Source organism: Mastomys coucha, unplaced genomic scaffold (genome assembly GCF_008632895.1).
Source record: "Mastomys coucha isolate ucsf_1 unplaced genomic scaffold, UCSF_Mcou_1 pScaffold18, whole genome shotgun sequence".
Lineage (NCBI taxonomy): Eukaryota > Metazoa > Chordata > Mammalia > Rodentia > Muridae > Mastomys > Mastomys coucha.
The window spans coordinates 79,340,990-79,354,283 of NW_022196900.1; the positions used below are offsets into that span (position 1 = coordinate 79,340,990).

The 13,294-nt window shown below is 45.5% G+C and overlaps 1 protein-coding gene across 6 annotated transcripts in view; it reads left to right on the forward strand.

The window, feature by feature from the left end:
* Positions 1 to 12,389, forward strand: part of Trit1 (tRNA isopentenyltransferase 1) — a 49,214-nt gene extending 36,825 nt beyond the window's left edge. For 2 of the 6 annotated variants that reach the window (XM_031378538.1, XM_031378542.1), the window contains exons 5-11: positions 709 to 851; positions 2,759 to 2,870; positions 3,207 to 3,319; positions 3,531 to 3,608; positions 6,126 to 6,235; positions 6,539 to 6,656; positions 8,145 to 8,972. In XM_031378538.1, coding sequence (XP_031234398.1) covers positions 709 to 851; positions 2,759 to 2,870; positions 3,207 to 3,319; positions 3,531 to 3,608; positions 6,126 to 6,235; positions 6,539 to 6,656; positions 8,145 to 8,314 — 844 coding nt within the window. In that variant the 3' untranslated portion in view covers positions 8,315 to 8,972. The other 4 variants (XM_031378540.1, XM_031378539.1, XM_031378541.1 and 1 more) reach the window with 4 other exon arrangements.
* The last annotated feature ends 905 nt before the right edge of the window (positions 12,390 to 13,294 follow it).

Sequence of the window (13,294 nt, forward strand, 5' to 3'; positions counted from 1 at the left end):
TTTTTTTTTTTTTCTTATAGCTGTTCTCTGAGTGACCATGATTATTGAACAGGGGTTTCCCTCTGGTGTTGGGGTTTCAGGAAACAAAAGTAGGTCAGGAAGGGAAAGATTGCTTTCCAGCTGATAAGTTGCAGCCATCCAAGTGGGACAGTGTGCTTTGGGAGCTCAGTTACCTGGCATTCTAGACAGCAGACTGCACACAGACATGGACAGCAGCTTAAGAATGCGTATGTGGGCTCGCTCTCTGATAGTCTCTGTTCCAAGAGACTGTAGTAGATTAGCCAGAGTGTTGCTGATTAATTTTAGACATACTTAAAGAGAAAGTGGACGAGCTGGATGTGCAGCATGCTTTGGCACTGTGGGAAAGGCACTCCGGCGAGACCAGGCTTGTTGGCTTGTACAAAGTGTCCCAAACAAGCTTGAAAGAGAGACTCCTTCTGTTTGTACAGAAGAAACCTGTTATTTCTGAACCCGTTTAACTAATTCTAGAATGGGTTTTTAAAAGAACAGTGTTATTTCTCACCCAGAGTTTAGGTGCCTTTCTGAATAGCTCTGGGATTAGAGTAAAGCCGGTGCTTCGTGGTTTGGGAATTTATGCATGAAGTTGAAAAATGAGGCTTTCTGCGAGACAGTCTTTCTCTTTATTCCAGTTGAGAATGAATATTCCTAATGGGTTCCCCACCCTACCCCCTTTTTTAAACAACTTAGGAGCTTGCAAGTGTTTGAAGAGACAGGAATCTCTCACAGTGAATTCCTTCATCGTCAACACGCAGAGGAAGGCGGTGGTCCTCTCGGAGGCCCTCTCAAGTTCCCTAACCCCTGCATCCTCTGGCTCCATGCTGACCAGGCAGGTAAATGCTTCAGTCTAGAGGCTGTCTGAGACAAAGCAAAGAATATTAGGATTTTATGTGTCGAGTGCTTGGAACCGCTGGTGGCTGACAGTGAACACTGTGTCAGCCACCATGCCTTGCCTTAGGCCCCATGCTGTTGTTCCCTTAGGTGTTTGAGGAAAGCAGGGAGGGAGAACACTGTTTTTCAGATGCTAGAGTAGGGTAGGATAAGATGTGCAGAATGAAGAGAGACTGCTACTGAGAAGGTTGAAAGGTCAGAGTAAAGGGAGGTTTCCTGTCCAACCTCATGGTTAGCTGCTGGTAGGGTCGCTCATTAGGCCTGAGAAATGGGTGTGATGATTGGCTAGCTAACTTGATAGCATTTGTTGCTAAAGTATCCTGATGCCCTGTGCTAGTTAAGGACAGTTTTACCCAGCACACATCCAGTGAGCACTCAGTGGGGAATCGCCCAGACTTGAAGACATTGTTTCATCTTACACACTTGCTCACTGTCTCCTAGCTTTGTGAGTTCTTTTTTTTTTTTTTTTAAAGATTTACTCATTTTATTTTATGAGTACACTGTAGCTGTCTTTGGACATACTAGAAGAGGGCCTCAGATCCCATTACAGATGGTTGTGAGCCACCATGTGGTTGCTGGGAATTGAACTCAGGACCTCTGGAAGAGCAGTCAGTGCTCTTAACCACTGAGCCATCTCTCCAGCCCGCTTTGTAAGTTCTTAAGGCCAGTTAGTTACCATTCTGTATTCCAACTCTATGTAGAAATGATAACAATAGTATGTATCGCATAGTGCTGATTAAGAATTGAATAAATGAATATTAAACAAAATTGTGGAACTGGGAGTATAGCTCAGTAGTAAACCACTTGTTTGACACTCACAAGACCGTGTGTTCAGTTCCCAGCGGAGTGCTTACAGTGAACTTCATACACACAGTAAAACGTTGGTTTACTGACCAGTCCTCAGTAAACAAATCTTAGCAAGGTAAGAGAAACAGCCTTGGTCATTAGAGGCTGAGCGGCAGCAACAGTGAACAGATGGGGCAGACAATCCTGGTTGTGAGGAGTCTGTCCTGGGTCCTTCTCAGTTAGTTTACGATAGGGCAGACAATCCTGGTTGTGAGGAGTCCATCCTGGGTCCTTCTCAGTTAGTTTACGATAGGGCAGACAATCCTGGTTGTGAGGAGTCTGTCCTGGGTCCTTCTCAGTTAGTTTACAGAAGAATGTGCTTCCATAATGAAATGTTTTTACAGTCCAGACTTACACCACACGTGAGTATAAACTACTGCCGTTGCCACATGGTAGTGCTGGGTCTGGAGGCCACGCCTATGTGATGATGATCTCCCACTCACCTGGGTAGTGAAGCTGCTCCAGGAGGTCACCTGGGGATTCTGATGAAACTAACACAAAGTTAGAGTAAAAAGTTAGGGAAAGTCAACCACTGGACGTGGTGACACACCCTTTAGTCCCAGCACTTGGGAGGCAGAGGTAACGCACCCTTTAGTCCCAGCACTTGGGAGGCAGAGTTAACGCACCCTTTAGTCCCATCACTCAGGAGGCAGACGAAGGTGAGTCTCTGAGGTCCAGGCATGCCTGGTGTACAGAGTGAGGCACTGTCACAGAAAATCAAAGAGAAAAGAAAAGTCAACCAGGGGACCCTCAGCCAGTTGTAAAAGCAGTGGGTGTATAGTCCACAGTAAGGCTCCTGCCCTTGGTTCCCGCTGTGCTGTTCAGATAACAGGAAGGCGTGTGCTCTGTTCTGTTTTGCTGTCCACTTACACAGTCCAAAGATCAGGTAAATATAATAAGAATTTTTGTATCAGAGGAATTCCTTCATTCAGATAGAAACCCTTTGTGGCAGCTGGTCAATTTGCCGTGAGTGTGTAGCATTCATGGGCTGTTCTGACTCAAGTTCTAGACGAGCGCTTGGATAAGAGAGTGGATGACATGCTTGCTGCCGGACTCTTGGAAGAGCTGAGAGATTTTCACAGACGCTATAATCTTAAGAACGTTTCAGAAAATAGGTGAGGATTTGACTGCTATTCCGATTTACCCTCCTTTGTTTGCCCATGGTTGCAAGACAAGACTAGTACTGGCTCTAGATCTACTTATTATTCCTCGGCCTTGGCCTTGGCAAGACCAATGAAGATGGTATACCTGTGGAGTGGAAGTTGGCTTTTCTTTCAGACATTCCCAGGAGTTACTTTGTAAGGAAGTAACCTGGGGGCCAGTGGGGTGGGAAGGGGAACATTTCAGTCAGTAACTGTTCAGGACCTCACTGTTCTCATCAGTGACACCCTCCAAGGCCCCTGCTGGCTTCCAGAGGCTGTGGCTCACTGTTGACACTCTCCTGTTCCCAGCCAGGACTATCAACATGGTATCTTCCAGTCAATTGGCTTCAAGGAATTTCACGAGTTCCTGACCACTGAGGGGAAATGCACACCAGAGACTAGTAGCCAGCTTCTAAAGAAAGGTGTGGATTCCTCCGTGTGTAACCTAGCCTTGGACATCCTTGGGTGATAGTCTGAGCTGAGGCTAGAAGAATCTCAGCTAAAAATCGAGATTGTTATCTGTGAAGTCTAATAGTGCACTTATTTCTTTTGTTCTTGGGCTGGGAGGGTTCCTGACTCCGAACAGAAAAGAAGTGCTTACCCAGATGCCATTGTGTCTGCTGTATCTTCCAGGTGTTGAGGCTCTGAAACAAGTAACTAAGAGATATGCCCGGAAACAGAACCGATGGGTTAAAAACCGCTTTTTGAGCAGTAAGTCCCACTTTTCTTCTCATCTTCTGGATCCTTTTTGACAGAATGTTGATCTGTCCTAAGAATTTGGCCCTAAGGTCTTTTGTATAGATGATTATTTGGGGGTGTTTTCTAGTGCTGTCTTGGGAAGAAAAAAGAGAACCAATTTAAGTTTCCATTGCAGATCTGTCTTCTTCCTTGAGGGGTGGATGGTGGTAGCTGCAGACAGGATGGGAAAGCATGATGAGCAGACTAGGTGTTCAGGTCAGATTTGAACTTCAGTTTTGTAGGCAGGCAGAAAGCTGCGAGAACTTTCCTAGTTAAAGTGGGGCCTGGGTCTGGTGATCTTTACTAAAAAGAGCAAAATGAAATGTTTCTCCTTGCTTCATTTTTGTTATCATATACATGGTACTTGAATTGCTTCAAAGGAAACTTTAATTGGACAGAACGTTTTTAGGGGAGGGGGGTTTCAAGACAGTGTTTCTCTGTAACACTGGCTTAACAGCTCTGGCTGTCCTGGAACCTGATATGTAGACCAGGCTGGCCTTGAACTCACAGGGATCCACCTGCCTCTGCCCCCCAAGTCCTGGGATTAAAGGTATGTACAACCACTTCCAGACTTGGACAGAACTTTTAAGGGAGAGGGAAGGGAAGTCTCATACTGTGTCTTTGGCACTAAATTTAGTGTTATATATAGTTGAAGTGAGGCTTCCAGGTGAAGGTAATTGTTTTTACAGATAAGAGCATGAAGACCTAGTGAAGGTGGAGTAACTCCTTTTCCCTTCACCCCTGGCTACTAGGCAAGAGAGCCCAGATACAGGCAGGCCTGTCTCTTAAGTGTAGGCTCATGTTCCATTTAGCCATGCCTTTGGCTACCCGGCATTCATACCAGCCCTTGGGTCCCCAGTTGTATGAGCTAAAAGGAGATTAATTTAAGTGTAGTGAAACTCCACTTTTATCTTGTGGACACTTTTAAAATGCACTTCTGAATCATCTCCAGTTTACTTTTTGCCAGTAGAGTTCTGCTTTCAGTTACAGCTAAGGCCAGCTGAAGCCTCTGCCCCCGGTCTTTGGTGCCTTTGACCATGTACATCTTGGTGTACAGTGTCACTTCCTCAGTTTACCTTTGCCTCCTGTCTTGATAAATAGATGGGTCCCGTCTTAACTCTCAGCTGAACTTGATGTTCAGAACCACAGATCTCAAGTACAACTTCCTTCCCGTGTCTGACAGTAAGTTTGAAACAAAGGCTTTTTGTAATGATTTAGAACTTCCTCTTGTGGTAAAGCCATGGTAGCTCCTGTCTCTGAGGCTGGAGGGGTTAATGGCACCTCATTCTGTGCAGGCTCAATCCTGGTGCCAGAGTGAAAGGCACAGCTGCCCTGTAAGTCAGGAGCCACATTTGATTGGCCAGGACTAGTCTGCTGGGATATGGCCTGGCAGAGAGCCAGAGGGACTTCCCCACCCCAGCTTGGCCTTGGACCCAAGCCAGAAATAGCAGCTGGGAGCCGAGAACTTGTTGAAAGGTGCTTAGACAGGGCACAGAAGCCCAACAAAGGACTCAGAGGAGAAAGAGAAATGTAGAGTGGCCTAGAAACAGGTGCAGAGCTTGACTAAGGCCAGGTGTGCTGTGGGTGCTGCCTGCGCTCTCCTGGTCTCACCTTTCCATGTGGCGGCAGGTGTAGGCCAGTCTGGTCTATGGAGAATCTTATTTGTGGTTGGCACACTCAAAAGGCCAGCACCTGGCAGCCGTTGGCATCCTGATGCCTTTGATATTTTTTGTCTATGGGACAATGCCTCTTGCCTTCAGGTAACTGACTTCACCTAGCTGTAGAAGGCAGTGTAGTATGTGTGTGGAATGCAGAGGCTAACTGCAGCACAGCTGGCTCAGATGCTGGTGTCTTTTCCTCTTCCCTCCAGTCTCATGTCCATTCGGCAGTACCAGAGAGTGGGGTTTGAATCATCCTTGATATATGGTCCTTAAAGAAGGTGTTCAGGAACCCGGCATTGTACTACATTGGCTCTAGTCCCATCACTTAGAAGGCAGAGAGCAGGAGGGTCAGGGGTCTAAGACCAAACTCAGGTACATAGTGAGTTTGAGGATAGCTGGGTCTGGGCCATATGAATCTCTGACGCCCTTCCCCAAAAGCATGGAGGGCAGGGTGAAATTCAACTAGATGAGCCAGTAGAGTGGGCACTTACTCAAACCTCTTGGCTTAGTTCCTCCTATAAAGTACTGTCTCAGTGTCATAGTAGCCCACATAGTGATCACCAGAGCTGTTACTCCATTTTGATTTCCTATTGGATCAAAGATTCTGCACCAAAATCCCTGTTTACATGGTCATGCATATTTACTGCCTGTGAGTCAGGCTTGTGGGTCTTTGAGATTGTGGCTCATATTTATAGTAGAATGAGTAGCGTGGTCAGAGTGTCACTCCTTTGGCCCTGTGCATTCCACTTGGGGGTTTTAAGAGTCTTGGAAACAGAATAGATTGGAACTTACAGGCCAAGCTCTCACAACTTCTCTTTGTCCTCATTAGGACCTGGTCCCAGTGTTCCCCCGGTATATGGCTTAGAAGTATCTGATGTTTCCAAGTGGGAGGAGTCTGTTCTGGAACCTGCTCTCAATATAGTACAAAGTTTCATCCAGGTGACTATTAAGGAGGCAGGGTCTATGATCGGGGTTTGCAGAGTATCTTCTTTTACTGGCACTTTTGCTGCTATTTTGGTGAGCCAAATGTCTCTTGAATGGGATAAAGCAGCAGGGCTGACTGCTGCTACATCTCTGGAGCTTGTTTTTGCTTTCACGTTTAGAAAGGTTGTTGCTAAAATCTGTTAACAGCCCATCTGCTTTCTGGGGGATGAAAAAGGAATCTTGGGAAAATCCCATTTTCTTCAGAAACTTGTCCCCAAATCTCTTTGCATTGAATGCCCCTGCCTGTTGTTCTCTTAGGGTCACAAACCTACAGCCACTCCAGTGAAGATGCCATACAATGAAAGTGAGAACAAGAGAAGTTACCACATGTGTGACCTTTGTGACCGGATCATCATTGGGGACCGGGAGTGGGCAGGTAGAGTGCAGTTGAAGGGCTGTGTGGAGGGTTATGGGAAATATATTTGGGTGGGGATGGTGTCACACTTTCTAAAACTTAGTCTTTAATAGTTGAATACTAGAATCAGCTTTGTGACAGGACAGACAGATTCCTGAGAACCTTTCCCAGACTGGGGAGTACCTCTGTAGCCTGGCATGCAGACCATTGCCCTCCAGACACAGCTAGAATAGGAGCATCCTACCGAGAGAAGTTTGTTGGCCTTTCCTGTGTAGAACTTAGTTGTGGGACAGATAGAAATAAAGGTATTTTAGGCAACTCCTGCTAGCTCATTGGAAGCAGAAGCACAGCTGGGAGAGAGCAGGCATCATGGTGTCCTCAGGTCCTCTCAAGATAACTGTTGAACTGGTGAATGGCTCAAACTGATGGAAGAAGTGCTGTCTGAGCTAGCCTGAGCTAGCCTGTCCCAGCCGCAGGAAGACGCCCAGAGTGTGCTTTGCTGGGACTCTCAGAGTAGATGTTTCTTTCCATATCACCCCATACAGTGAGTAGGTCTATTAACTGGCATCTCTCGCAAAATGCACCCCATTGTCAGAGACTGGGACGGCTGTGTGCCCGAGCAGCAGAAGAAGCCCTGATTGTTGTTGGTGTATAATGATGAAAGGGGAAGAGAGAGAAGGCGTCTGATTGCTTTGTAAAGGAAACTTAGTGGTTCGATTTGTCGAATGTCCTTTGGGGGGAGCCTTTGTGAGCTTGGCTGTGTGAGCCTTCTATAGTGCCATCTGTCGAGTCCGTGCTCCCATCCCCTGCTGTCATGGAGAGCAGCCCAGAGCCCAGGTCCGCCTTACACTCTGGTTAGAGACTAAAGCTGACTGACTCTTCTGCCCACACAAAGTCTCTAGTTTCTAAACGCTGCCACGCTCACACTTCCAAACCTTTTTATTAGTGATGCTTCTAATATGTGTAGAAGAATTTAGCCTAGGCTCAGTGGGTCAAGGAGCTTGTCATCAAGTCTGGCAACTTGAGTTCAGTACCTGGAACAACCATGGTAAAGGGAGAGCCACCTTCCACTTCCACAAGTCTCCCACCCATGTATGTATACAAATAAGTAAATAAACACGTTTACGAATTAGCCTGGTCATCCCTCACTTTAAGTGTTCTCAAAGGAGGTTTCTTTGCAGAGCAGGAGAGTAAAAATGAGCCTAAATGAAATAGTCAGTGGGTTCATATAACAAACCTGCCCCACAGAGCCTTAGCCAGTGTTTAGCATGGCCTAGAGTCATGCACTTGGGAGGTGAAGGCAGGAGCAGCCTAAGTCTGAGGTCAGTCTGGGCTGCCTAGTAAGACCTTGTCTTAAATAGCAGAAAACGCGTGTCTACTCTGTTATTTATTAACAGCTTAAAAGATTATATAGTTATATTTAAATGTTTTTGTTTGTTTGTTTGTTTTGTTTAATTAATTCTAGAAAACCCTGATGACTTTTTGTTTATTTGGTCTTTGTTTTCTCAGCACATATAAAATCCAAATCTCACTTGAACCAACTGAAGAAAAGAAGAAAGTTGGACTTAGACGCTGTCAGTGCCATAGGAAGCCAAAGTAATTCCCTAGACTGTGACCCGGAACACAGAGAGGGGGAATCCTCAGGGCAGCAGGATCAAGAGCTGAATGCCAGTGTGTGAGAGACATGCCTAGTGGCCTTTGCAGAGATGTGGGGATCAAGTCCAGGAGGGAGGGAAGTGTTGCTCTCCCACGCCTGGACTGAGGAACGCTGGGCAGAAGGCCCCACCATCTTCTTTCATTCTGTGCTGTGGTCTGCAGTGGAAACAGCAGGCCTTTCTGTTCCTTGTGTGCCTGTTGTGTCTGGTAATGATTGTAGTTCAGAGTGGGATTTTTTTTCTTTGAACCTTAAAGGTTTTATTTTAGAAAGAGGCACAGATTGCACATTTTCTACTTGAGGATCCTTTTTAGTGGTGAATACCAAGATTCAGTACATCCTTTAAAAGAGAGTTCTTGTCCCTGGCGCTGGCTAAAAATATCTCATTTCCAGATGCTTTTGTAGATGACTGAAGTATTGTAAGTCACAGTCAGGAGTTCTGGACTTGAGAACGGCAGGAAGGAGTGGCCCAGAGAGATGATTAAGCGAGTTTCCTAGCTCTGTGAATCTACAGAAGAGGGGGTCGGGCTGAGGTGGTTGTGACCTGGATCTTGAAGACTAAAGAAAGAATCTGACTGAGCCTGTTGAGCTGCTCCTATGCACGGTGGCTGTCATTGCTGTTCAGCTAAGGCAGAAATCTGTAGATTCTTTTGAAATGTAAATAAAAAGATTTGTAAAAGCCCTGTAGTTTGTATACAGCAGGCTGCATTGTCAATTTGATAGCTTTTTCTCAAACTCCATATTCATCTAGATGTAGCTATATACTGAACACTGACGTTCCTCAAAGATCCCCAGAGTGCCATTAGAGAACTCTGTGGGGCTTGGGGAGGACCATCTCTGATATCAGCCAGTGTAGACAGGAGTACCGAAGGACATGGAACTGAAAATTTTAGGGGAGGGGAAGGAGCCTTTTGAGCCAGGCATGATGGTGCAGGCCTTCAATCCCAGGTCTCGGGAGGCAGAGGTTGATGAATCTCGTAAGTTCAAGGCCAGCCTGGTCTACAGAGTGAGTTCCAGAACAGCCAGGGCTACACAGAGAAGCCCTGTCTCAAAAACAACGATAAAAAGATCATCTCTGCTGGACTTAATTTTTAGAATCCCAGTCCTTGGAAGGCCTTATAAGAGAAAGCATGTGTTCAAGGCCAGCGTTGACTATATATTGGAACCAAAATAATCCACACACAATACAAACAAGTTGGATCTGTAAATAACATGTCACTAAGGCATGAGACCCAAGTTAGATCCCCAGAACCCACAGAAGAGCCCTGGCATGATGGCAGTCTGCTGCTGTTCCTACTGATGATGTTACTGCACACCATAAGCATGCCTGTCATCTTATATCTGGGACTCGAATTACAGATGATTGTGAAGTGCTGTGTGGTGCTGTGAATCAAACCCAGATCCTCTAGAAGAGCATCACTGGCTCTTAACCAGTGAGCCATCTCTAGCCGCTCAAAATATGCTTCTAATCTCATTTACTAGGGAGACAGAAACAGGATTATCTTGTGCCTATTCTTGTCTAGCCTAGTCTAATTTGCTGCTAGCAGACAAATGAGAGGCACCATCAATAGCGGTGGGGGTGTGGTGGGTCAGAGACTTAGTGGGTAAAGTATTTGCTTTAGAAGGATAAGGACTTGACTTCTTATCCCCAGCACTTGGAGACAGAGAAGGAAGAACAGCAAAAGGCAGATCTCTAGACCTCTTTGCCTGCCAGCCTAGCCAATCCATAAGATCCAGGTTCATTGAGAGACCCTGTCTTAAAAAAAATCAAGGTAGAGGGCTGGTGAGGTGGCTCATCAGGTACTTATATAAAAAAGTGGGTACAGTGTGAGCATCTGTAGTCCATGATTCCCAAGAGATGGGAGCAATGCACAAGAAAATCATCCAGAAGTCCTCGGACCAACTAGCCCGGAGTGCGTAGCATGTGCAGACAAGATGTGCTCTGGCTCAATAAGGAGAAAGAGAACTAACTCCCAGAAGCTGCCCTCTGGTTCCCATGTGTGCATACTCCCACCATACGTACACCATACACACCTACACAATAGTAATTGTTTTTTAAAAGGCAGATGCTCGGGCGCGCACACACACACCCAGCAAGATGTATGGTGTCCTAGGAGGAGTGACATCGAAGGTCATTTCTCTGGTCTGTCCCCACAGATACAGACACACACATACATACACAAAATAGAAGCCAAAGAACCCTTCAGAGGCTGTGTTTACCTGTTCGCTGGACAGTAGTGAGTCAAACAGTGCAAAGCACTGAAGTCCATTATCTTCTCCCAGCCCAGGAGGAGTTCTGCCAAGGGGGCAGGGCTGGTCTGGTCATGAGACCCACAGACTCGAGCTGCTAAGTGCTGTGTAGAGTTGGCTGTGTTTAAAGGAAGCTTAGTTTTCTGAAATGCTTCATTTAGGTTGCTAAATATATTTTAAAGCTTTAAAAATGTCAGCAATCAAGAAAAACAAGTTTTACTAATTCTGTCTCAAAAAAGCTTTTAATCCTTCCATCTGAAGTACCGACTAGGGACAGTAACTTTTCTGAACTCACTTCCATGTCTGTGGGAATGTGAGGATGTTTTTACCTGCCTTGCCCAACAGTCAGTGTCTAATGGTTTTAAGTGCCTGCTAAATTCAAGCAGTGTGGTTGAGCCCACTGTTCATGTTAGAAACAATAGAATCAGAGATGGAATTCCTACACCACCAACAAAAAACCTGGCACTGGCTGAACTCTGGACAGGCACTGCCCTCTGAACAGCCTTCTGCTGAAGGCAGACAGAGAAGAAAGACTCTTCAGGCTTTCAGTTTCCTTCAGACAGGAGACAGTCATCAGTCTTTGTACAAATGGAAGCTGAAGCCAGAACGTGGGTAGATCAGAGTCACAGAGCAAGTTGTGGCAAAGCTAGGACACCTGGCATAGAAGGTAGGCCCTGGCTCTTCCTCCCAGCCCCATGCTCCCAGAAATAAGACTCAGACTCAAATTATATCTACAAATACCTTGACCATATAGCTAGGCTCTTCTCTGACTGGAACATAGACCATTTATGCTAGCATACATTCTGCCATGTTGCTGGTTGCCTGTGCTCTGATACCATGTGTCCATCTCATCATATCTTCCTGGAGAACCTCCCAGCATAGCGTATCCTTTGTCCAGCAGTTTGAAGTCATTAAAAGTATTGACTGATTTAATCTAGCAGCCCCCCCCCCCTTTTTTAAAATCTAGGTCTGTTCTATTTTGACCTCTCTCAAAGAGGATGTACCATATCACCATAACTATTGAACTTATAACCATCTTTATTTGATAGTTTAAAACAGTTATTATCATTTGTTGAGACGGGGTTTCTCTGTATAGCCCATGCTGATTTGGATGTGCTCTGCAGATTAGGCTGGCCTTGAACTCAAAAGGAACCTTTTTTTCCTCCCAAGTATTGAGATCAAAGGTCTGGATTTATTTATTTGTTATCTATGTACCCTTGGAAACATACCAGTTCCCATTTTTTCTCCCTTCCTTGGAGATTAATATCTATGTGAATAAATAGCCTACAACCTGGGGTATCTCTTCACCCAGGTAGCAAATCTCTGGCTAGCTGGGACAGACTGTGGAGGCTAGCATGAGCTATTGGCTCAGACTGCACTGTCTGGCCTTAGCTAATCCCTAGACTAGCAGAATGCTTTGGTGCAGGCTGCTTCAGTTCACCACCAGTGGTATGGGCTGAGAACCTCTGGCAATGAATACCTGCACACAGTGAAACTTAGACTCCTCTTCCTCATAGCAGAAGAGGGAGAGATTGAGGCTCACTTTTCAATTATTTGTGTTCATGCACACTTTGATGCAGATGCCGTGGGAGATCAGAGTTGTCAGAGCCTCTGGAGTTGGAGTTACAGATGGTCAAGAGCTGCCTCATAGGATGCTGGGAACCAAACTCAGGTCCCCTGTAAGAACAACACATGGCCTTAACTGAGCCGGCTCTCTAGCCCGTATTTTATTTTATTTTATTTAACATATTCATGTATTTTCAAGACATTTTATTTTATTTAACATATTTATGTTTCCCTTTGTAGCCCTGGCTATCCTGGAACTCACTATGTAGACCAGGCTGCCCTCTCTGCCTCCCAAATGCTGGGATTGTGAAGGCACGCACCACCACTGCCTGGCTTAATAAAATGTAAGTTTAAAAAATATATATTTTCTTTCTTTTGAGGCTTAAATAGGAAGAGTTCATCTTTGGTCTATACACATGGTTTGCATCTTTGCAATGCTCAATAATTATCTGTACACAGTCTTCTATAGACAACAAGAATTTTCCATTTAAAACATACCATATACAAACTACACAAGGGTGGGGTATGGTGTGCTACTGGAATTACTTGTCCATTATTTGTTAGCCCAGGTTTGATCCACAGCACAACAAAACCAAAAAGGTCACAAAACATTAAAAGCCAACAACACCACAGGTACACACACGCGCACATACAAAAATTAACCTTTTGTGAATTCAGTGACTATGACCCAGCATGGAGAAATAGTCAAATGCTTATTGAGTTAGTTGCATAGAAACTAAATGAGCCTTAACATAAGTGCTCTGTTTCAACCATTCAATAGTCTTTACACAGGCTGAGGAAATCCTGAGGTGGTAGCTACAGGCAGGAATTTCATTGTTTGACTAGTACCTACTTGAATGTTAGAGCCACTTTCTACAATGTCGACTGGTCATTTGTAAAGCCGTACTGAATACTCACAAAGGAGGGGCATGTTGTATCAGTTAAGGTAAAAGGCTAAGCTGCTGTAGCGGGGACTCAGCAATGCAGTGGCTTACAGAAACAACGTGCTCGTTCTTTCTCTGTAACAGCTCTGCGTTCTGAGGTAGCCTTTCTGAAGAGTGCAGACCAGGTCAGTGGGGCAGCTCTGCTCCCAGTGGTCATCTAGGGACACGGGATCCTCTGGAACACTGTCCTCATCTGTGTCCTCGAAGCTGGTCATCACTGGTCCCAGACTGGAGGAAGGAGAAGA